At 41.0% G+C, this 26,801-nt stretch overlaps 1 protein-coding gene across 1 annotated transcript in view; it reads left to right on the top strand.

Moving 5' to 3' along the window:
- Window positions 1-25,258, top strand: part of LOC311105409 (carbonic anhydrase 4-like) — a gene marked incomplete at both ends in the record, with an annotated part of 40,496 nt that extends 15,238 nt beyond the window's left edge. The window contains 8 exons of the mRNA XM_084147560.1: window positions 13,069-13,113; window positions 13,209-13,373; window positions 17,123-17,268; window positions 18,260-18,352; window positions 18,466-18,532; window positions 24,639-24,802; window positions 24,992-25,135; window positions 25,223-25,258. Coding sequence (XP_084003686.1) covers window positions 13,069-13,113; window positions 13,209-13,373; window positions 17,123-17,268; window positions 18,260-18,352; window positions 18,466-18,532; window positions 24,639-24,802; window positions 24,992-25,135; window positions 25,223-25,258 — 860 coding nt within the window. The remainder of the gene's footprint in view (window positions 1-13,068; window positions 13,114-13,208; window positions 13,374-17,122; window positions 17,269-18,259; window positions 18,353-18,465; window positions 18,533-24,638; window positions 24,803-24,991; window positions 25,136-25,222) is intronic.
- Between the last annotated feature and the right edge of the window lie 1,543 nt (window positions 25,259-26,801).

Genomic DNA, 26,801 nt, shown 5'->3' with positions numbered 1-26,801 from the left:
CTCACCGTTCCTCTGCCCCAGGCAACCACCGTCGGTACTCCAGATAACCTCATAACTCATGTAAATGCATTTGAAACTATGATGTAATTAAATACCCATGTAAACAAAATCCTATCCATAAATATCCACTCTCAGGCTGGTCAACCCATAGGACCTGAAAGGGAATCTCTCCCTGCTTAAACCTCTGTCCCTAACCCCATCGAAATAAACAAAAGCATCTACGATCCTCATCTGCATTCAATAACATCAAACATAATTCTACTAAAATCAATACCTAAGAATATGACCCAATTATGTATTACACATATCTATATTTCATTGCAGACACTGGAATGTAGTCCACTACACTTCCTCTTCCTGTAGTGTCCTCTTCCAATGGACTTGTTGATGATGGAATCAGCCACACCATCCTTGTTTCATCTCCTCCAGTCATATTGTCCCTTCATATTGTCTTTGTTTGAGTATTCCAATCTCCACATGTTCTCCCACATACTTCTGGAATGACAAGAAAATAACCGACCAAACAGTATCTTTTGCAAAACAACATTTTCAAATTAAACATCAATATCCACTAACAATCTAAAAATGATATATAAATGATGCATGAATCACATTATCCATCCCCCCCTTTGATTCATAAATCATACTAAAAATCATACTAATATTGAAAAAACAATTTGACAAATCATCAAATAATCCAAAATGATATTTATCCATCAGTAGGCCACTTGTCCCTCTTCGTCCAGATCCGGAACAGTCAACAATGGCATCTGAGTGTTGCCTCCAGGCACCACTTCTCCAACCTATCTCAATCTCATAACTTTCTCAAAAGTCAGTAACATATTACACAGTGCCTTAAAATGTACCCCATCACTGCCCCAACTGATTTTGCAACCAAATCCTTTCAAATGCCTCCCTTATAATCTTCAAAGCATCTATAACACTCGTGATATTATCTGAACTATCTGGACTCACAGTAATACACTAATATTTATCAATATTATCTTCCCAAATGTTACACCATACCATGAATGAAGTCCCCCCTTCTCCCTTAAACTTATTCTTCAATGATAGGCTTGAAGACTATGACATGTCGCCATGTGTCTGCTAAATGACTAAAATGTAAATGTAATGTCACCCTTTTAATCCTAGATTTAGCTGTGTCCAATGCTATCCCTCTTATAATGGTAAAACCTCATATGGAAGCTTCAACGTTGACCTGTAACAACATCCTATCCCCATAGGGTAAGAATATACTCTATCATAATTTCCCCTTATCCTCTAAAATTCCCATAGTCACCTTGTCAGTCAAAAGCTAATCTTTTAACCCTCAAAGTCCTGCTCTTCTTACTACCTGATATATAAAAAGTAACCTATTATTTGTCATTACTACCCTTAAGGTCATACTTATCCAAAGTTATCATCTAACATCCCAATCTGATCTTTCCATAAACATACCCCTTACCTCATATGTTTTATTAGACTTTTATCCCTCAATATTTCACCTGAATACTTAAGGTTTCCACTGTTACCTGACTTCACATCTAACAATTCCCATAGGGTAATCCATTTACCCAAGAACACTTAAACCCTACTGTTTTGACAACAACTTAATTTTATCTGTCAATGACTGTTGCCAATTCCACAGTTATGACAAAGCTCAAAACTGATCCACACCTGACAGAGGCTGCGCAACCGTCTAACAGGTCCTGGATGGAATTCTCAACAGACATGGACCCTCAAGATTCCTCACTGATTCTTACAGAATGAGTTAATCTATCTCTAATTTTCACAACAGAGGAACGAGCAGCACTGATCAGATGCCCCCCCCCTCCGTCATCAAAATCAAAAGACCCCATACTGTAGCTTCCATGACGAATCTCTATTCTCCATTTCAGATTAATCTATATTGTTTCTATTAATATCGGCTCTCCTTTTTTAACCCTATTCGTAATAACCTAAACCCCTGAGTCTCTCTTGCTGCCTCCTTCAATTTCAGAAAAGTTGTTGTCATCCTTCCTACATTTGCTATTACCATCGTATCATTAATCCCTTCCAAAGTTACCATTAAAGTAGTTGATTTAGCTGCTGTATTAACCCTAATTACTTCTAGTGCAAAATTTCCCATTATCCTATGTGTATTATTCACTGTTGGAGTGACTACTGTCCATTCAGTTCTACTCCTCCTGAACTCCCTCAATGACTGTGAAAACTTCCACAGACTTCAAATCTTCCATTATAAGCGTTACTTTATGAATTACATTGCCCGTAACCAATAATTCCTAACCGAAACAAATTCTAATGCTTGCCCTAAATAAGTACACATATATTCTCCCTAACCTTTCTCTATAATATTACGCAACATAAGTGAACAGTCACTCCTAACCCTATTCCAAACTATACCTCCTTCTACTCCTGGTCCTGATAACAATACTTATTCTCCATAATTATCTCTCCATATGAGAGAAACGTCCCCATCTTAAACCCTAATAAGTATTTTTCCCCCTAAAATTGGTGCTGTATTGGTTCCCTTATAATCAAATGCAATATGTTTATGACTTTAATCCCTATCAATGTTGAAAGAGTTAAATTGCTTCTCCCTGTTGTTATAATAGACTGAAGTGTTAATGTCCTTAGTTACTCCTAGTTTTCCCCAAAGGAAAAAAAATGGTCTTTGCTTGTACTTCCATCTATCACCACTAGTGTCACCTTTTCCCCCTTTCAGTTCTACCTCTAAACTTTAAACCTCCTGATTATAACACAATACACCTATAATGACCTTGATCTCCCTACTGGAAACTGTAAATATAGATACTCAATCACCCTCAAATCATTCAGCAACACATACTTTCTCAATGCATCTGCTCCTAACCGATCTAAACTCCTCCCCTATCTTCCCACTAAACGTTAAAATGTCCTTCCTCACTGTTCTCTCTCTGTCTTACTACTAACTTTGAAACTTAGCTTACTGTCTCAGAGTTCCTTCACCCCTAGTTCTCCTAACCTATTTTAATCTAATCTTTTCTCTCATAACATTTAAAACCTTTTCCCCTGATCTATTGACAAAATCTCTTACCACCAAATTTTAGAATATGTGATTGGAAAATTCCCCACCTGCTTCTGACTCATTACACACAGACTTGGCAAAACCGACTAAACACCTTTTAGCCTAACCTCAAATCTCTTAGTGTAAGAATGTAACCCAAAATAACAGTCACCCCTATTAAGTTTATTTCCCAAACAGATTGTCTAACAGGCAATCTAATACATTATCATCCTTCCTATGATATTTATCTTTTAAGCAAATGACTCCCCAAAAACCCTACTTCTTAAAATAGTCTCCCAGACAGTCAGTCGTCTATTGTGCCTCTGATTGAATACTTCAATTTACACCATGCATCTCTTCCCACAATGTCATTGGTATATTGTCTCTTTTAATTCCTATTTGACTTCTATAGCAGAGCTCAATTGATTCCCTAAGAGTATTTAAACTGTTTTACTACCTCAAATCCCTATCCTAATTAGTTTACTTTACAGAGTGATATGTTTAACCTCTTTAGACTGAACCCAGATAAGTTTTCCCCTATTCACTATCACTTCTAATGGTCAGTGGTTTCAACTGTTAGCTATTTTCTCTTCTTCTCTAATCAAGGCTCTCAGCAATGCACCCCTTCCGAATATTCTCGGCACTCTAGAATATTTAGTGTTCACCTGAAGCACAGGTGATCTTCACTTGCTCGTTGATCTTCCTCTGTTTCTTCTTCTCCAATTCTGTGTCTGTCCAGAAACTGACAGTCTATATGGAACATCTGGTCCCCCCTTGGTTGGTACAATTGCCTTTGATATTGTTCAGTTAAAGCTGTAACAGTGATTGTTGATTTGATTCACTCTGATTCTTCATAACCAACACTTATTTTCTTCTTCTCCACCACCAGTTATAAGTTGTATTTGATAGAGTTTTCTTCGTCCGTTTCTTCTCGTTGTGGACCTATCAGTATTCTTCAAACGATTATCTTCTAAGTTCTGTTCTTGAAATATCATCTTCTTACCAGTGGCCTTTCCTTTAGCCTCACTGTATTATTCTTTTCCTTCAATTCTTGAGGTCTTCATCCAGTCATGTTACTTCCATTTCTCCATTTCGTCTTTCCTCTCTTGTACCTTCAACTTTCATCAGAGATCAAATCTCTAGTATCCATTTCTTCTTTCCTCTCTTGCCACCTTCTGATCACAGAGTCACTTCCTTCTGATCACAGAGTCACCTCCACCCATGACCTCTCATCATCATCATCCTCTTCTCCTTAAGTTCCCAGACATCCCGATTTTCTTTCCTTCTTCTGGATTCATCTTCATCGTTGTTTCTGCTCATATTCGTCTTCATCTCTGATGCCATAATCACCCTGCTGGATGATGTCTTTCTGCTGAATCCATGTGTGAGAAAGGGGTACTAACTTCTGCCATTAGTCTCTCCTAACACTAGTCTACTTTGATTAAAAAATGACTATTTTAATCAATTTCCCCCTATATCAAGCCCTTTATATTCCTTTATTGTGAACTATCCTATTTTAGACTATTTAAGTTATAGACTTCCCCCCTAAAATTGTTAATATAACCTAAACAAATCCATTAACCATCCTGAATAATTAACCCCAATTCCTATTCCTAGTATATTACCACAGCCCATCAACTGCCAGTAAATGCAAGTTAGTCATCTTCAGACTAAAATACCCATAACCAAAGCCTTACCTTCAATACTACAATACTCCAATTCCCATAACCCCTTGCTCCATTAGCTCTAATTATCATAAATTTAAAGAATAATGTCAGTACCTGATTTCCAATCGAACTGCAATCCAGCCCAGTGATGCACATAGCTTCCAAAATGTAACTTTTATTGAAATAGAATTTGCCAAGCCCCTTGTAAAATCGTCATAACATCACATATCCTGTTAGGGAAAGATTTTGTAACCATAATCAGTACCAAACCCTTTTTGACTTGATCCTCTGCCACGTGACGTGATCACTTCCTGTATCTCCTCACTCCTCTCACTTAGCGTTCCTCTCATATGACAGAAGAACAGAGACACAACATAACATTTTAGTCGTTAATGCAGTCACTGAGTATTTCCAACCATTCAATATTCATTCGTTCTACATTATTCACTCTAAGACTAAACTCAGAATTAAATAAATCGCTCCAAAACCTTTTATTTTTATTTTAATCCGTTATTTAATTCTTTAATTAAATGTATTATAATCCGCTACCATATATCTAATTTATAAATTCAATAGGCTACAAAGCAAGTTTCATCTTCAACCAATCTTTAAACTAGAATACTCGTGCTAAAATCTCTCTGTCTGTGTGTTTCTCCGTCTCCCTGCAGCCCCCATGTGTTGTTTTGCAGAATCCCACGCATGCGCAAATATCATTTATTACATAGATCGCTCCAAAACATTTCATTTAATTTTAATAGTCTTATTTTAATTAATTATACTCCGTCAACATATATTTGATCTATAAATGTACTACATCTCGCCAAATAGTTTAACGTTCACATAACAGTTACTTTAACGATTTTAAAAGAGTCGTGTTCACCTCTCTCTTCCGGTAGCCCTTAAACCCCTGAACAAGAAACCCCAAACAAACATATGACCTTACGCCACCATTTTGTTTCGTCGACCGCATGTCGTAGATTTAGTGCCATAAACCAAAACGTGTCCTAATCTCGTGTCCTAAACTCCCCTTTCTGTAGTGTAGTGTCGCAAAATTAAACGCATGCGCACAACCATTCAAAAATACGTTTCCCCATGAAAGAATGATTCTCTCCTCTCTCCCCAAACAGAAAGAATAACAGCCAGCTGTAACTTCCCATGTCCCCTATAGTCAAACAACATTTAACAGCGCTCACAAAACATACAACCTGACTTACAAACACATAAACAAGTTTAAGAGACTTTCACCCGTCGCAACGGAATCTCTAAGGATACGTTAGCATGCAGCACGCAACACAATTAGCCTTCAACCTTAGCAGTTAGCTTAGCCTACGGTACATCGTGACACAAAACACAATTAACACTAGCATCCAGCCACCATGATGTAGCCTGATTCACACTTTAGCCTTACAAAAATTAGCCTCAAGCCTTAGCATTTAGCATTTCGCCACGATGTACCACGTGACCCGAACCATACAATCAAGCCTTAGCAACGAGGCACCACGTGGCCTGAAACAATCCAGCCTTAGCTTCAGCCTCTAGCCAACAGCGGCCTACAACACAAATCAATATCCTGCACCGTGGCCAAATCATTGTCTATCAGTAATATCCCCGTCTAACTTTATGCTGCCTTGAAAGATGAATCTCATATCCAGAGGTCAACCCCAAACCAATTTCCCGTCGACCAGAGGCGGAATATAACATAAATACACCAATTCACTTCATAATTTCCGCTTAAGAAATCAACCTGCCAAAGCCTACCACTTAACACAGGATTTGTAGCCCACTTAATAATAATAATAATTATTATTACAAGTCGCCTCGTTTCGAGGTCTTTTCCGTATTCACGGTGCCCTAAAAAATGCATACGTATTCCAACATTATTCTCTACCAATCCATTTGTACAATCCATTGTTGTAAACAGCGTTTACACATCAACCAAATTTAGAATATTTTCGTTCAGACTCCCAGTTAACAGCAACACCATACCTCAATAACGACCCAAGTACTTTTAACTGTGCACCGTCAAAGCCCTCTCCCCAATCAACAAAATGACTGGTGTCCAAAGTTTGTGAATAATCTCACCTTTTAGCCGGCTTGAACAATAGTCAACTCACGAATCCAGGAAAGGGACCAATAACGATGCAATCAATATCTCAGCGGAGCCTCCATTATGTAGTGTATGTTATTCGTAGGTGTTACCGTCAATCAAGGAGTCTGCTCATACTGAACGTCGATCATAAGATTTATTCAGATCATAAGCTTCAGCATGAGTAACAGGTGACATGACACCCGGAGAGCAGTAGTGTCGTCCAATTCTGATGTCTGCTCTGACCTATCTTCTTCGTGCACCCCTATTTATAACCAATGCAACAAGATGGCTCCCTCTGCTGGCCAGTTTACAATACACTTCCTGTCTATTATATGTTACATTATACTAACAACCAACATTCCATTTCGTCATGAAAAACATTTAACAAAGGCATAATCTTCAGATACGATAATAATCACAAATAGGTTGTAATATGGCTTTTTGTTTCTGGCTTGGCTTCCCAAGTGATTTTACACACACACCACTACTGATAATCCATTCTTTCTGGGAATGCTATAAAGTCCAAAAGTTATGGGCAGAGCTAGAAAGTTGGCTGTCAGAAGTATTACAATGTAAACGTACTTTTAATCCATCTGCCTGCATATTTCAAGACATGGCATATGGGGGTGTAGTGAGATGAGCTGGACGATTCTCTTCTCATCACTCATCTTTAAAAAATGTATACTAAAATCGTGGATATCAATCAATCCGCCATCATTAACACAATGGAAAAATCTAATGAGTTATTATTGAAATAGCATGGGCAACCAAGAAAAACTAATTGGTACAATTTAAGGCCAAGGGCCAAGTCAAGCACTTCCAACATCTTTCATGCCCCTTGGAGCGCTGGGCCAGTTGCTCTTAAAAACGAACGACTGACTAACGAGGTGACAATCAGGGCAAGCCCACCCAAACAGCACCAACCTTGAAATCAAAAGCAAAAAACGAAATCGAGCAAAACCCCAAAGCCTATAACAAACTAGAAAATGTCATTTCCACAAGTTGTAGTGGTAGTGACTGCAGTAGTAAAGGCAGTAGTAGCAGTAATGGCAGTAATAGGGTTTTCATAGTTAGGGTTAGTGACCTATGTTGGGGTGGTTTGTAGGAGTTATCATACTGGGTTATAGTGGGATAATAGTAATGTATGGTAGCAGTCAGTCCCTCCAGGATTCCGTGATTTTTGTAAAATCAACAATTCCCCGTATGTTATGTGAGGGCTTGCAAATTTGACCAATCACCACACTATTTCCACATAAAACAGTCAAATCATTACAATATCGCATGAAACTGACCCATCACCACAGTACAAAAAGAGGGCTGCAAATTCAACCAATCACCGCACCTTTACCACATAAATCAAACCTTTTCCCTCTTCAATGCATTTTCATGACAAAATCATCACATATTGCCATGCATAATGTTAGAATTGCCTCAGCAAATCAAGCATTTTTGCCAAGCTGGATCAAAGATAGTGCAGACCCGAACTAGTGCAGACCAGATTTAGCCAGTTACTAGCTATGCCCTGGACTAGAGCTTGTTAGTGCGGACCAGAGTTAGACCAGAGCTAATGTGGACCAGAGCTAAATAGCTAGCTACTAGCTACACCCTGGACCAGAGCTAGCTACTAGGTACGCCCTGGACAAGAGCTAGACAAATGCTAGCATTATCAGATCTAACTAGCTACTAGCTACACCCTGTACCAGAGCTAGTTAGTGCAGATCAGAGCTTGACCACAGCTAGTGCAGACCAGAGCTAGCTAGCTATTATATACGCCCTGGACCAGAGCTAGTTAGTGCAGACCAGAGCTAGACCGCACTAGTGCGGATCAGAGCTAGTTAGACACGCCCAGGATCAGAGCTGGAACAGAGCTAGTGCAGTGGTCAGTAGTTGTGGTCAGTAGTTGTGTGGTTGTGGTCTGTAGTTGTGGTCAGTAGTTGTTGTGGTCAGTGGTTGTGGTCAGTGGTTGTGGTCAGTAGTTGTGGTCAGTAGTTGTGTGGTTGTGGTCAGTAGTTGTGGTCAGTAGTTGTGGTCGATAGTTGTGGTCAGTAGTTGTTGTGGTCAGTGGTTGTGGTCAGTAGTTGTGGTCGATAGTTGTGGTCAGTAGTTGTGTGGTTGTGGTCAGTAGTTGTGTGGTTGTGGTCAGTAGTTGTGGTCAGTAGTTGTGTGGTTGTGGTCAGTAGTTATGGTCAGTAGTTTTGGTCAGTAGTTGTGGTCAATAGTTTTGTGGTTGTGTTGCAGGCTCTTTGGGCCCTACAGTATGGACATGGTCAATAATTGTGGTTGTTGTTGTAGTAGTGTGAAAAGTATAAGTAGTATCCAAAATAATTTCAAGCAACCTGTGGATGGTCAGCCTGCACGTTTTAAGTTGTTTTGGTCTTGGTAGCTTTTACAGTTTTGGTCCTACAGGTGGCAGCGGAAGGCAAATAATAATAATAATAAGAAGAAGAAGAAGAAGAAGAAGAAGAAGGATGCTAAGTATGCTAAGACGTATGCTTTCAGCAAGCACATCTAAATAGTCATTTTGGCTGAAATGTAATACAACAAAGAAGTGATGGGACTCACAGTAGCAGATCAATCAGGAGGAAAATGCTCAGTGTGTTTGAAATATAAATGGTCAATTATAGAGACATTATCAGCTAAACAGCCTGTAATTTAAGGAAATATGCTATGTTTTCTCAAGAAATAAATGAACAACACTATCAACAAAGCAGGTCCTACAGGCTATAGTTCTGTTGCACCTGGACTACTGTTCAGTCGAGTGGTCAGGTGCCACAAAGAGGGACCTCGGAAAATTAAAATTGGCTCAGAACAGGGCAGCACAGCTGTCCCTTAAATGTACACGGAGAGCTAACAGTCTCTCATGGCTCAAAGTGGAGGAGAGATTGACTTCATCATTACTTGTTTTTGTAAGAAGTGTTGACATGCTGAATGCAGCGAGCTGTCTGTTTAAACTACTAGCACACAGCTCGGACACCCATGCATAGCCCACAAGACATGCCACCAAAGGTTTCTTCACAATCCCCAAGTCAAGAACAGACTATGGGAGGCGTGTAGTACTATATAGAGCCATGGCTACATGGAACTCTATTCCACATCAGGTAACTGATGCAAGCAGTAGAATCGGATTTAAAAAACTGATAAAAGGACACCTTATGGAACAACGGGGACTGTGAAGAGACACACACAGGCACAGACACACATACACATGATAAGACACGCCCTCTACACACACGTACACATGGATGTTGTATTGTAAATATATGATAGTGGAGTAGTGGCCTGAGGGAACACACTAAATGTATTGGGTAAAGTGTTATGAAATGTAATGTCGTAATATTTTAAACTGTATATAACTTTCTTAATGTTACTGGACCCCAGGATCAGTAGCTGCTGCCTGCCTTGGCAGCAGCTAATGAGTATCCTTAATAAATACAAATAGGAAAGAGAGGAACATTTTCATTTTATCAAAGCTAGGCTTACCCCACTACGTGGTGATGAAACTACTGAATTAGACACATGATTTTGAAATTCAACTACTTCTTTCTAAGAGAATCAAATGTTCGAAATATGTCACTGACTCTTACTAAACTAGAGACTGCCATTCTCTTTCTATAACGTATCAGCAAGTCATATTATTTGATTTGATATTATGAGTGCCTTTTAATCACGTGTGCTGTGTATTTGGTATTTGGTATTTTATTAGGATCCCCATTAGCTGTTGCAAAAGCAGCAGCTACTTTTCCTGTGGTCCACACAAAACATGAAACATGACATAATACAGAACATTAATAGACAACAGCTCAAGGACAGAACTACATAAATGTAAAAATAAATACAAAAGGCACACGTAGCCTACATATCAATACATACACACAAACTATCTAGGCGTTGTGCCGTGAGGTGTTGCTTTATCTGTTTTTTGAAACCAGGTTTGCTGTTTATTTGAGCAATATGAGATGGAACGGAGTTCCATGCAATAATGGCTCTATATAATACTGTATGCTTTCTTGAATTTGTTCTGGATTTGGGGACTGTGAAAAGATCCCTGGTGGCATGTCTGGTGAGGTAAGTGTGTGTGTCAGAGCTGTGTGTAGATTGACTATGCAAACAATTTGGGATTTTCAACACATTAATGTTTCTTATAAAAAGAAGAAGTGATGCAGTCAGTCCCTCCTCAACTCTTAGCCAAGAGACACTGGCATGCATAGTATTTATATAAGCCCTCTGATTACAATGAAGAGCAAGATGTGCTGCTCTGTTCTGGGCCAGCTGCAGCTTAACTAGGTCTTTCCTTGCTGCACTCCACCACACAACTGGACAATAGGGACGATAAGACAAAACTAGAGCCTGCAGGACTTGCTTTTTGGAGTGTGGTGTCAAAAAAGCAGATCATCTCATTATTATGGACAGACCTCTCCCCATCTTTACAACCATTGCATCTATATGTTTTGAACATGACAGTTTTGTTTACAACGACTGTGTGTCGTATACAACGATTGCCTTTCACTTACTGTAATTCCTTACATTCTCACGTGTGAAATCTAATTGAATCGCATGGACTATTTTGCTTGCTTGTATGGTGTGCAGTGATTCCACAGATTGGCATGGACTAAAGTGACATTGAGACAGCAGTTGCCAATGTCCTATCACCTCCTCCCTCCCCAAACAAATTGCTAAACACGCCCCAGAACTAGTCAAAAGGAACTGGAATTTACCTTCAGGACGGCATTCGGACCGGCGGACCCCTCGACCTCGACACAAATCACAACGCTATCAAGGAAAGTGCTTATTTCCAGCGTGTGACTCCAATTGTTGGCCAGTACATGCTGTAATCGTATGTTTTGTGTCCCCCACGACTACAGACATGGGGGACACGCCCGATGCAGCTGCCAGAGGCTACACCCAACGCTACCACCCAGCAAGCAGCAATCAACAACCGAATCTGCCATTGATGACCGAACCAGCCGTCAACTAATGAACCCTGTTCAGGTAGAGCTGAACGAACGAGCCGGACGAACAAATAAACTGTTGTGTAAATTTGTCCCGGTGTTCATAGTTAGCCTATAGCCCTAAATCCTAGCCCTTTTTAAATGTTTCTAATCGGGCCATAGTGATACTGTGTATTGTCATTGTTGTAAAAATTTTTTTATAATAAATAACTTTGGATTGTACTTTGGCCTGCCTCTTTGGTTGTTTGCCGTGGGATCTTAGAACTCTGCTTTTGACATATACATTTCTATCACATGTGGCAGGTAACGCTTCGTAATGGTCTGTCAAAAGCCACTAAAATTGTGTTCCTTTACAGCTGTCTGTATCTGATTGACAAAGTTGACCATAACAGTGAACTTTGCAACATCTTATATTTTTTAAATTTAGGAAGTGAAATACTCAAACAATTTATTTATGCTGTATCTTGAGCACACTAAAATGCCATTGGATGATTCATGATATTGTTAAGTTGCGTCAATTCAAATCTGGTATAGGAACAAAAAGAGGTCAATACACGTCTTCTAAAATAGACTAGTATTTTAATTAATGCAGACACTTGAATGGTAAATATGATGTTCGTATATACGGGCCCACTGAAAAACCACGCAGGGCAGTCAGAGAACTGAGCCATTGTTATAAGTTCTTCTTTAAATACTCTGACAGAGAGAGTTCCCGCTCCCTGCTGGCCTATAAGAGTAGAGACTGAGCGTGGTTTAGACTTACTCAGCCTATCGTTGGCGCACAGGCTGGTCCCAGGCCCTTGGCGCTTCACTGTTGCCAGGCATTAGTAGTTATCTCCACAACTTGTCTTGAGTCAGCAACCTCAGACATCTTTGTAGCAGAACACATGTCCTTGAGCGGTTTAACAAAGAGGCAGTGTGTGTGTATGTATGTGAGACACAAGTCTTATCTCATCCTACCCCCTAACAGTTCCCCACATTAATCACAGCTTGTTATATTAAACAATATATCAGTACAGTACAAACCTATTATGTTTAATCATTAATGTATTCTTTCTAAGCTAGGCATCACATCTAGTTATGAGAAAATAGATCCCCACAATATCCCAACATGATATAGGAAAATGTCACCCTGTTACGTTTATGCAAAAAGGAAAACTTCACAATCTATGACGTTATCAATACATTGCATTTAATGGAAAAATACGTATTGACGACAACGTCAATGGGACATTGTATTTAATAGGAAAAAATTGAGCTTCACATTTTATTCAATGGGAAAAGATGGTCCATGATGTCCTTAAATCCCTTCTCCAGATTGGTGCTACCAGTCCCAGGTTACATGTGGTGGCAACTGCATAGGTAAACTATACACATACAGTACATATTCTAAAATACCCATTGGAATCAAAGTTCTTTAAACATAACCAATGTGCTGTCTCGTTACTCATGTGAAGGACCTGATGGTTGGGCAACTGTTGCTGGGGCATGTGGGAGAAGAGCCCAGTCCCCCATTAACATTGTGACGAGAAGAACTCTACCAGACAGACGCCTTACACCATTCACATTCACTGGGTACCAAGAGGCCTTCCACAGTTTCATCACAAACAAAGGTCGCACTGGTAAGTTTCTATATACACTACTGGTCAAAAGTTTTAGAACACCTACTCATTCAAGGGTTTTTCTTTATTTTTACTATTTTCTACAGTGTAGAATAATAGTGAAGACACCAAAACTATGAAATAACACATGGAATCATGTAGTAACCAATAAAGTGTTAAACAAATCAAAATATATTTTATATTTGAGATTCTTCAAATAGCCACCCTTTGCCTTGATGACAGCTTTGCACACTCTTGGCATTCTCTCAACCAGCTTCACCTGGAATGCTTTTACACCAGTCTTGAAAGAGTTCCCACATATGCTGAGCACTTGTTGGCTGCTTTTCCTTCACTCTGCGGTCCGACTCATCCCAAACCATCTCAATTTGGTTGAGGTCGGGGAATTGTGGAGGCCAGGTCATCTGATTCAGCGCTCCATCACTCTCCTTCTTGGTAAAATAGCCCTTACACAGCCTGGATGTGTGTTGGGTCATTGTCCTGTTGAAAAACAAATGATAGTCCCACTAAGCCCAAACCAGATGTGATGGCGTATCGCTGCAGAATGCTGTGGTAGCCATGCTGGTTAAGTGTGCCTTGAATTCTAAATAAATCACAGACAGTGTCACCAGCAAAGCACCATAACACCTCCCCCTCCATGCTTTACGGTGGCAAATACACATGCGGAGATCATCCGTTCAGCCACACCGCGTCTCACAAAGAACCAAAAATCTTCAATTTGGACTCCAGACCAAAGGACACATTTCCACCAGTCTAATGTCCATTGCTTGTGTTTCTTGCAACAAGCAAGTCTCTTATTATTGGTGTCCTTTAGTAGTGGTTTCTTTGCAGCAATTCGACCATGAAGGCCTGATTCACATAGTCTCCTCTGAACAGTTGATGTTGAGATGTGTCTGTTACTTGAACTCTGTGAAGCATTTATTTGGGCTGCAATTAATGAGGCTGGTAACTCTAATGAACTTATCCTCTGCAGCAGAGGTAACTCTGGGTCTTCCATTCCTGTGGCGGTCCTCATGAGAGCCAGTTTCATCATAGCGCTTGATGGTTTTTGCGACTGCACTTGAAGAAACTTTAAAAGTTCTTGAAGTTTTCCGGATTGACTGACCTTCATGTCTTAAAGTAATGATGGACTGTCGTTTCCCCTTGCTTATTTGAGCTGTTCTTGCCATAATATGGACTTGGTCTTTTACCAAATAGGGCTATCTTCTGTATACCCTTGTCACAACACAACTGATTTGCTCAAACGCATTAAGAAGGAAAGAAATTCCACAAATTAACTTTTAAGAAGGCACCTGTTAATTGAAATGCTTTCCAGGGGACTACCTCATGAAGCTGGTTGAGAGAATGCCAAGAGTGTGCAAAGCTGTCATCAAGGCAAAGGGGGGGCTATTTGAAGAATCTCAAATACAAAATATATTTTCATTTGTTTAACACTTTTTTGGTTACTACATGATTCCACATGTGTTATTTCATAGTTTTGATGTCTTCACTATTATTCTACAATGTAGAAAATAGTAAAAATAAAGAAAAACCCTTGAATGAGTAGGTGTTCTAACACTTTTGACCAGTAGTGTACATCAGTGGTTCCCAAACAAGGGGTCGTGACCCCATGTGGTGTCGCCTAATATGAAAATGGGGTCGCGGGAAAATTTACAAAATCCTGAAGAAAAATATATATTACAATATCATCTTTGTATTTCAAAATCATTGTAATGTGGTTAACCTCATATGAAAATGATTCAAATCTAAAATACAAAATTCAACCAGAGAGCTCCCTTAGATCATGGGAGAAGGCTGCACCGTTGCCATGGCTAGGCCTGCTATCATATGAAACCACACACTATTGCAGAGACTTTGATATTACCGGCCGTAATTGATATGGTGAAATCAATGTGTGGGGAGGCAGAGGCACACAAACTCACATCAATACATTTGTCAGATAACACTGTTAAACAAATAATTTATGCTATTGCTAACAATCAAGAGGAAACTCTGACTGAACGACTCAAACTCCCCAGCTTATGCTCTCCAAATGGATGTTAACTGTGAGGGCCGAGATGCCCATGCATTGACTTTTGTTCGCTATACATGTCCCGGGATGGTAATCATGAGGACATATTGTTCTGTCTCACGATTCCCGAGCATGAAACGGCACAGGGGATGTTCAGTGTGCTGCGTGGCTATATTCCTGAAAAACAGATTCCATGGGATCGAATGGTGGGCTTTTGCACAGATGGGGCTCCATCTATGACGGGACGGCGGGCAGGCCTCTGCACTCTAGTTATGAATGTGTCTCCCTCTGCCATATGGACGCATTGTATGAACACCGAGAGCAACTGGCTCCAAAAGAGCTGAGCACAGAACTCTGAGATATACTGCAGCAGGTAACTTTGATTGTAAACTACATCAAACCACATCCACTGCGCGCAGGCCTGTTCACAAAACTATGTGGGGATATGGGATCAGAGCATGTCAATGTTCTATTTCACACCTTGGCTTGGTGGTTATCAAGGGGGAGTGTTGGAAATATATTTTGTATTGAGAGAGGAACTGTTGTCATTCACAATGGATGTAAAAAAAAAAAACTGACTTGGTTGACTGAAAATAAAATGTCTCCTTGCCTATGTAACAGACACATTTGGGAAACTGAACGAACTGAATGCAAGCATGCAGGGGAAATACAAAAACATTAGACAGATGAATGAGTGACCGAATCAGTGGATTCAGAGGAAATAATTATTCGTGGAGAGAGTCTTTCAAAAGCTAAGCATGCCCCCTTCCCTCAGCTGTGCATGTTTCTAACAGAAAACAGCATCAGTAAGTGTCCCACACAAGTGGGATCACCTCCAACGCTTGGAAGAGCACCTTGGGACCTACATCCCAATCCGTTTGACTGTGTGATCCTGGCTCAGTTGAAATGTCGGTAAGTGAAATTGAACAGCTGATCGAGCTGTCATGTGACCGAATGCTGCAGACAACGCATTCACAAGTCACTATGAAGGAACTTTTGGTTCCTGACTCAAAGGGAATACCCTGCCGTCTCCCTCTGAACATTAAAACTCATGGTACCTTTCGCCAGCTCATATGTGTGAAGCTGGATTCATTGCTCTCGTCTGCATTAAAACCAAATATCGATCCAGATTGGATGTGACAGCAGAGATGAGGTGCGTACTGTCGACCACGCCCCATGACTTTGAGAAGCTCCGATGCGACATGCCTCAAGCACACCCATCTCATTAGTGGTGGTGAGGTAAGAGACATTATGTCAGACTCATTTGCAATTGACTGTCATAGCCCCACATTAAAATTATGTGATGGTGAGTTGAGAAGACAATCATAAATACTGTTACAATGTTTTTCTATTGACTGCCATAGCCCCAAATAAAAAAGTAAACATTGACTGTTATTTACATAATTTTTTTCACATGGTTAGGGTGGCGAGAATTTTCAGATTTCAAAATGGGGTCGTAGGCCAAAAAAGTTTGGGAACCCCTGATATAGATGCTGCATTTACATTTACAGTACAGAACCCCCCTGCAAATGATACAGTATATCAGCATGGTGTATTGTAGTTGTATTGAACACGAATAGCAAGGCCTATTCACTCACTCAATGCCTTGATATTTCACAGATCTGATCTAAGCTCAAAGCTCCATAACATTTGCTTAACATTACAATAGTACAGTACATGCAAGGTCCTTGGACTCCACATATATCCTCTTACACGGACTAAAGCTTTCATCTCTCTGCAGTTCAAGTGGACCTGCCTGCCACAGCGAAGGTTCAGGGTGGAGATCTGGCCATGCCTTACAAGGCAGTACAGCTCCACCTGCACTTGGGCAAGGATGGAGGCCTTGGATCAGAACATACCATCGATGGAGAACGATATCCCATGGAGGTATGATGACCAAATGAAAGGAAACATTCCCATAATAAACAATGTATTTTCATACTCCTGATATTTATGATTATCACATAGTTTTAGGTCTTTTAGATACAGTTCAATTTGAGTACAGGCTTATCTGAATGGACAACAAAGACAGAATGCAATATAACATTTTATTGAATAGTTTGGGGATTGCTCCTCGGAGCCAGATGCTGATGACAGGTAGACCTATGTTAGGCAGCTGGCATCGAAAGGAGTTACAATGACGGGCCTTAAGGTTATTATTAATCCGCACATGGCTAATAGGAAAGAAAAGAAGAAGCAAGATGCTATGCTGATGATGATACGTATCACGGCTCAGGAAAAGACCCAGATGCAGACAGTTCAAATTATTTTTATATAAACGGGGCAGGCAAAAGACAGGTCAAGGGCAGGCAGAGGTCGGTAGTCCAGGGCAGAGTCCGTAAGGTACAGAGCGGCAGGCAGGGTCGGGGAAGGCAGAGGTCAGTAGTCCAGGGCCGTTTCAAACGGTACAGAACGGCAGGCAGGCTCAGGGTCAGGGCAGGCAGAATGATAACTGGGAAAACTAGGAAACGGCTCAAGAAAACAGGAGTACGAAAAACACGCTGGTAAGCTTGACAAGACGAACTGGCAACAGACAAACAGAGAACACAGGTATAAATGCACAGGGGATAATGGGGAAGATGGGCGACACCTGGAGGGGGGTGGAGACGAGCACAAAGACAGGTGAAACAGATCAGGGTGTGACAATATGTTTGTGTTCATTCCCACTATGCTTGTAGAATAGGAAACAAAGTGAATTGTGTTCTACTTACTTGATGAATTTAAATTAGCATTCAGACCAGCCTTTCTGATTTAACTTTTGTAAACTACATTATGTGTACAGTAATTATACATCAATCACATTTACGTACACTTTTTCCTGTTCACATGCATTGCAATCTTTAATATATTTGTCAATGATATGTCTTGATATCCTCAGCTTCATATAGTAAATATAAAAGAGGAATACAACTCTTTGGCTGATGCTCTGAAAGACCCTGCAGGGGTTGGAGTTCTTGGATTCTTTTATGAGGTATTTTTCAGCTTAATCTTATCAAACTTTCTACAACATGAGAAAATGGGGTTTAATGACATTTGATAGATGATACTCTCTGATAATACTGATAATGTCTCTTATATTTTCAGCAATCAGGAAGCTCCAACAAAAAATACGACTCCATCATAAATGCTCTGAACACAATCAATAAGCCCAGTAAGTCAGCTAATAAACAACAACTATTGTTTTGTATCTTTTATAGCATGGATCCAGGTCCTAAATGATCCATGTTCCGGATCGTACAGGGATAGGCCTATGTGAAAGTGCTGGTAGTTTATAGTCACGTTGGTATAAGTGCCAAGAGACTAAAGTACAACTGGCACGTGATGAATACAAAGTAATAAAACCCTTATTTTTTAACTACAGTGTATTCGATAAAGCTATTAGCAATCACTAGTAGAATGAACAGTAGCTTATTTTGTAGACCAATTAAGGCCAGGGACTTTAGTGCAGGCAAACTTAAATCAGTTTTACCTAATTTCTACCAGCATGTCACGTGCAACCAGAGGAAAAAAAACTCTAGACCACCTTTACTTCACACACAGAGACGCATACAAAGCTCTCCCTCGCCCTCCATTTGGCAAATCTGACCATAATTCTATACTCCTGATTCCTGCTTACAAGCAAAAACTAAAGCAGGAAGTACCAGTGACTCGCTCAATATGGAAGTGGTCAGATGATGCGGATGCTACGCTACAGGACTGTTTTGCTAGCACAGACTGGAATATGTTCCGTGATTCATCCAATGGCATTGAGGAGTATACCACCTCAGTCACCGGCTTCATCAATAAGTGCATTGACGACGTCGTCCCCACAGTCACTGTACGTACATATCCCAACCAGAAGCAGTGGATTACAGGCAACATCCGCACCGAGCTAAAAGCTAGAGCTGCCGCTTTCAAGGAGCGGGACACTAATCCGGATGCTTATAAGAAATCCCGCTATGCCCTCAAACGAACCATTAAACAGGCAAAGCGTCAATACAGGACTAAGATTGAATCCTACTACACTGGCTCTGACACTGGTCGGATGTGGCAGGGTTTGCAAACTATTATGGACTGCAAAGGGAAACCCAGCCTCGAGCTGCCCAGTGACGCGAGCCTACCAGACGAGTGAAATGCCTTTTATGCTCGATTCGAGGCAAGCAACACTGAAGCATGCATGAGAGCACCAGCTGTTCCGGACGACTGTGTGATCACGCTCTCCATAGCTGATGTGAGAAAGACCTTTAAACAGGTCAACATTTACAAGGCCGCGGGGCCAGACGGATTACCAGGGCGTGAGCTCAGGGTCCCCTGTAGCTCACTTGGTAGAGCATGGCGCTTGCAACGCCAGGGTTGTGGGTTCGTTTCCCACGGGGGGCCAGAATGAAAAATGTATGCACTCACTAACTGTAAGTCGCTCTGGATAAGAGCGTCTGCTAAATGACTAAAATGTTAAATGTGTACTCAGAGCATGCGTAGACCAACTGGCAAGTGTCTTCCCTGACATTTTCAACCTCTCCCTGACTGAGTCTGTAATACCCACATGTTTCAAGCAGACCACCATAGTCCCTGTGCCCAAGAATGCGAAGATAACCTGCCTAAATGACTACCGCACCGTAGCACTCAAGTCAGTAGCCATGAAGTGCTTTGAAAGGCTGGTCATGGCTCACATCAACGCCATCATCCCGGAAACCCTAAACCCACTCCAATTCGCATACCGCCCCAAATGATCCACAGATGACACAATCTCAATCGCACTCCACACTGCCCTTTCCCACCTGGACAAAAGGAACACCTATGTGAGAATGCTGTTCATTGACTACAGCTCAGCGTTCAACACCATAGTGCCCTCAAAGCTCATCACTAAGCTAAGGACCCTGGGACTAAACACCTCCCTCTGCAACTGGATCCTGGACTTACTGACGGGCCGCCCCCAGGTGGTAAGGGTAGGCAACAACACATCTGCCACGCTGATCCTCAACACTGGGGCCCTCATGGGTGCATGCTTAGTCCCCTCCTGTACTCCCTGTTCTCCCATGACCGCATGGTCAAGCACGACTCCAACACCATCATTAAGTTTGCTGACGACACAACAGTGGTCGGCCTGATCACCGACAACGATGAGACAGCCTATAGGGAGGAGGTCAGAGACCTGGCAGTGTGGTGCCAGGACAACAACCTCTCCCTCAAAGTGAGCAAGACAAAGGAGATGATTGTGGACTACAGGAAAAGGAGGGCCGAACAGGCCCCCATCAACATCAACGGGGCTGTAGTGGAGCGTGTCGAGAGTTTCAAGTTCGTTGGTGTCCACATCACCAACAAACTATCATGGTCCAAACACACGAAGACGGTCGTGAAGAGGGCACGACAACACCTTTTCCCCCTCAGGGTCCCCAGATCCTCAAAAAGTTCTACAGCTGCACCATCGAGAGCATCCTGACCGGTTGCATCACCGCCTGGTATGGCAACTGCTAGGCATCCGACTGTAAGGCGCTACAGAGGGTAGTGCGTACGACCCAATACATCACTGGGGCCAAGCTTCCTGCCATCCAGGACCTACAGTTGAAGTCGGAAGTTTACATACACTTAGGTTGGAGTCATTAAAAATCGTTTTTCAACCACTCCACAAATTTCTTGTTAACAAACTATAGTTTTGGCAAGTCGCTTAGGACATCTACTTGTGCATCCAACAATTGTTTACAGACAGATTATTTCACTTATAATTCACTGTATCACAATTCCAGTGGGTCAGAAGTTTACATACAGTGGGGGAAAAAAGTATTTAGTCAGCCACCAATTGTGCAAGTTCTCCCACTTAAAAAGATGAGAGAGGCCTGTAATTTTCATCATAGGTACACGTCAACTATGACAGACAAATTAAGAAAAAAAAATCCAGAAAATCACACTGTAGGATTTTTAATGAATTTATTTGCAGATTATGGTGGAAAATAAGTATTTGGTCACCTACAAACAAGCAAGATTTCTGGCTCTCACAGACCTGTAACTTCTTCTTTAAGAGGCTCCTCTGTCCTCCACTCGTTACCTGTATTAATAGCACCTGTTTGAACTTGTTATCAGTATAAAAGACACCTGTCCACAACCTCAAACAGTCACACTCCAAACTCCACTATGGCCAAGACCAAAGAGCTGTCAAAGGACACCAGAAACAAAATTGTAGACCTGCACCAGGCTGGGAAGACTGAATCTGCAATAGGTGAGCAGCTTGGTTTGAAGAAATCAACTGTGGGAGCAATTATTAGGAAATGGAAGACATACAAGTCCACTGATAATCTCCCTCGATCTGGGGCTCCACGCAAGATCTCACCCCGTGGGGTCAAAATGATCACAAGAACGGTGAGCAAAAATCCCAGAACCACACAGGGGGACCTAGTGAATGACCTGCAGAGAGCTGGGACCAAAGTAACAAAGCCTACCATCAGTAACACACTACGCCGCCAGGGACTCAAATCCTGCAGTTCCAGACGTGTCCCCCTGCTTAAGCCAGTACATGTCCAGGCCCGTCTGAAGTTTGCTAGAGTGCATTTGGATGATCCAGAAGAGGATTGGGAGAATGTCATATGGTCAGATGAAACCAAAATAGAACTTTTTGGTAAAAACTCAACTCGTCGTGTTTGGAGGACAAAGAATGCTGAGTTGCATCCAAAGAACACCATACCTACTGTGAAGCATGGGGGTGTAAACATCATGCTTTGGGGCTGTTTTTCTGCAAAGGGACCAGGACGACTGATCCGTGTAAAGGAAAGAATGAATGGGGCCATGTATCGTGAGATTTTGAGTGAAAACCTCCTTCCATCAGCAAGGGCATTGAAGATGAAACGTGGCTGGGTCTTTCAGCATGACAATGATCCCAAACACACTGCCCGGGCAACGAAGGAGTGGCTTCGTAAGAAGCATTTCAAGGTCCTGGAGTGGCCTAGCCAGTCTCCAGATCTCAACCCCATAGAAAATCTTTGAGGGAGTTGAAAGTCTGTGTTGCCCAGCGACAGCCCCAAAACATCACTGCTCTAGAGGAGATCTGCATGGAGGAATGGGCCAAAATAGTGTGTGAAAACCTTGTGAAGACTTACAGAAAACGTTTGACCTGTGTCATTGCCAACAAAGGGTATATAACAAAGTATTGAGAAACTTTTGTTATTGACCAAATACTTATTTTCCACCATAATTTGCAAATAAAATCATAAAAAACCCTACAATGTGATTTTCTGGATTTTTTTTTCTCATTTTGTCTGTCATAGTTGACGTGTACCTATGATGAAAATTAAAGGCCTCTCTCATCTTTTTAAGTGGGAGAACTTGCACAATTGGTGGCTGACTAAATACTTTTTTTCCCCACTGTACATTAAGTTGACTGTGCCTTTAAACAGCTTGGACAATTCCAGAAAAGCTTTAGAAGCTTCTGATAGGCTAATTGACATAATTTGAGTCAATTGGAGGTGTACCTGTGGATGTATTTCAAGGCCTACCTTCAAACTCAGTGCCTCTTTGCTTGACATCATGGGAAAATCAAAAGAAATCAGCCAAGACCTCAGAAAAAAATGGTAGATCTCCACAAGTCTGGTTCATCTTTGGGAGCAATTTCCAAACGCCTGAAGGTACCATATTCATCTGAACAAACAATAGTACGCAAGTATAAACACCATGGGCCGCCATACCGCTCAGGAAGGAGACGCGTTCTGTCTCCTAGAGATGAACGTACTTTGGTGCGAATAGTGCAAATCAATCCCAGAACAACAGCAAAGGACCTTGTCAAGATGCTGGAGGAAACAGGTACAAAAGTATCCATATCCACAGTAAAACGAGTCCTATATCGAGATAACCTGAAAGGCCGCTCAGCAAGGAAGAAGCCACTGCTCCATAAAAAAAGCCAGACTACGGTTTGCAACTGCACATGGGGTCAAAGATAGTACTTTTTGGAGAAATGTCCTCTGGTCTGAAGCTGAAGAACACCATCCCAACCATGAAGCATGGGGTTGGCAGCATCATGCTGTGGGGGTGCTTTGCTGCAGGAGGGACTGGTGCACTTCACAAAATAGATGGCATCATGAGGAAGGGAAATTATGTGGATATATTGAAGCAACATCTCAAGACATCAGTCAGGAAGTTAAAGCTTGGTCGCAAATGGATCTTCCAAATGGACAATGACCCCAAGCATACTTCCAAAGTTGTGGCAAAATGGCTTAAGGACAACAAAGTCAAGGTATTGGAGTGGCCATCACAAAGCCCTGACCTCAACCCTATAGAAAATGTGTGGCCAGAACTGAAAAAGCGTGTGCGAGCAAGTAGGCCTACAAACCTGACTCAGTTACACCAGCTCTGTCAGGAGGAATGGGCCAAAATTCACCCAACTTATTGTGGGAAGCTTGTGGAAGGCCGAAACGTTTGACCTAAGTTAAACAATTTAAAGGCAATGCTACCAAATACTAATTGAGTGTATGTAAGCTTCTGAATGTGATGAAAGAAATAAAAGCTGAAATAAATCATTTTCTCTACTATTATTCTGACATTTCACATTCTTAAAATAAAGTGGTGATCCTAACTGACCTAAAACAGTGAATATTTACTAGGATTAAATGTCAGGAATTGTGAAAAACTGAGTTTAAATGTGTTTGGCTAAGGTGTATGTAAACTTCCGACTTCAACTGTATATACTAGGCGGTGTCAGAGGAAAGCCCAAAAAATTGTAAAAGACTCCAGTCACCCAAGTCATAGACTGTTCTCTCTGCTACCGCATGGCAAGCGGTACCGGAGCACCAAGTCTAGGTCCAAAAGGCTCCTTAACAGCTTCTACCCCCAAGCTATAAGACTGCTGAACAATTAATCAAATGGCCCCCTCCCTTTGTTTTTACACTGCTGCTACTCGCTGTTTATTATCTATGCATAGTCACATTACCCCAACCTACATGTACAAACTACCTCGACTAACCTGTACCCATGCACATTGACTCGGTACCGGTACCCCCTGTATATAGCCTCGTTATTGTTATGTAATTTTATTGTGTTACTTTTTTTTACTTTAGTTTGTTTAGTAAATATTTTCTTAACTCTATTTCTTGAACTGCATTGTTGGTTAAGGACTAGTAAGTAAGCATTTCACGGTAATACCTGTTGTATTCGACGCATGTGACAAATACATTTTTTATTTGAAACTGCATTGGGCAACACTTTACCATAAGTTATTACTGTGTAGTTCCATAAAGGCAACTTAAGAAAGTTTTACCCTGTATTTTTTCCATTGTCTTTATTGTGTCCACCTCTAGGCTCCAACACTACACTGAGTGGTGTGTCCCTGGACATGTTCATCCCCTCTCAGTGTAATATGACCAGCTATTTCCGCTACCAGGGCTCTCTTACCACACCTCCCTGTGCAGAAGCTGTCGTCTGGACAATATTCGAAAATACCATTCCTCTCAGCAGGCAACAGGTGTATTATGCTTGACATTATACCTCACCTCACCTAGGTCACTTTTATACCTGACATTATACCTATGAAATCACCTGCTGTCGTGAATGTATAGTAAATGTATTGTAAAAAAAAATTGTTATTTGTATGACTTTATTGAGTTGTATTATTATACTGTATGTCTAACATGTTTTTTTTTGTGTCCTACAGCTTGCTGCATTTTCTCAGCTTCAGTTTGCTGATGGAAAGCCTATGGTGGGAACCTATCGCCCAAACCAGCCATTGAATGGTCGCCAGGTGTATCGCTCTGGAAATCAAGTTGTCTTAGTCAGCACTCTGCTACTCATCACCTCTGTGATTTTACATTTTACATTTTAGTCATTTAGCAGACGCTCGTATCCAGAGCGACTTACAGTTAGTGAGTGCATACATTTTCATACTGTGATATCAGCCATTGGACTCCCACTGCCCAAATAAACTGCCCAAATAAATACTAACATCTTTGGATATGTGTATCAGTGAACTAGAGAGTGACCAATATTATCATAATCTCAAATGCTACACTCTAAAAAATGCTGGGTCAAAAACAACCCAATTCGGGTTCTTTGGTTACCCAGCACTGGGTAAATATTGGACAGAACTCAAGCTGGGGTATTTTGACCCAGCCAGTGGGGTTGCGTGAATAACCCAACATGTTGGGTGGTTGGGATTACCCAAACATGATTTTATTTAACCTTCAGTTTGGTATTTTTTACTTTCATGCTGGGTTGACCTAGCAGCTGGGTCTTTTTGAATGTAATCCTTAGGTTATTTTCAGGAGGCGTGGCTTATTATGGGAATGGCTTTCAGATAGATCTTATTGGACACCCGTGAGAGTAAATGTCAGTCCTGTTCATCATGTTAAGTTTACATACTGCACATTTAATTTTTCCTTAATGTTTTGCATTTTACACATTCTTGTAGAATATTAATTAATTATTTATTACATATTATAATAAGGTGGTATCCTTTTACATAGGCTTTTAAGGAACTCATACACTTCTGTAAGCCTCAGTGAAGCTACAAAAATGTCAATGTTCAACCTTAACATGTGATAACTGTACGACAGAACAGATGAACAGGAATGATATTTACTCTCACGGGTGTCTAAAAATAACTATCTGAAAGCCACGCTCCTACTAAACTATGCCTCCAGTCTCAATTACCCAGAACCAATAACCCAGCATCAACAACCCAACCTTGCTCTTTTAAAAGAAAACAACCCAACTAACTGACCACCTGCAACCCAGCAGTTGAGTCAACCAAACAACCCAGAATATGTTTGTGTATGACGGTAATGCAGTTGTTTTCATTAAAGTTCACTTTACTTGGCAAATTATAGTTGTTACAGTTTATTTAAGGGGGTAATGTGTTTAAGGACACATCATTACATTTTGCACCAAGACATTTTATCTTGTTTTTGTTATGTGTTTAAATAATACTTGAGAGGGCATTACTCCATGCATTGCCATCACCCTGTTATTAGCACACTTCTTATCATTATTGTTAATATTTGATTCACCTCATAAACTTCCTATTTTTATTGAACGGTCTGTGTCATTATTTGACCTAGTAACACAACTGGTGAGAATCACTATCAAAGCACTGGACTCTGATCTACACCGAGTACAGTGCCTTCAAAAAGTATTCATACCCCCTTGACTTATTCCACATTTTGTTGTGTTACAGCCTGAATTCAAATTTTATTAAATAGATTGTTTTTCTCTCACCCGTCTACACACAATACCCCTGTCTGCACATTTATTGAAAATGAAATACAAAAATATCTCATTTCCATAAGTATTCACACCTCTGAGTCAATACATGTTAGAGTCACCTTTGGCAATGATTACAGCTGTGAGTCTTTCTGGGTAAGTCTCTAAGAGCTTTGCACACCTGGCTTGTACAATATCTGCCCATTATTCATTTCAAAATTCTTCAATAACGCATCAAAAACACTCCAGTGCGCACTGGAAAATAC

Source organism: Coregonus lavaretus (genome assembly GCF_964263955.1).
Source record: "Coregonus lavaretus genome assembly, chromosome: 30".
Lineage (NCBI taxonomy): Eukaryota > Metazoa > Chordata > Actinopteri > Salmoniformes > Salmonidae > Coregonus > Coregonus lavaretus.
The sequence above is the reverse complement of the archived record's forward strand: the minus strand, read 5'-3'. Positions and strand labels throughout refer to the sequence as shown.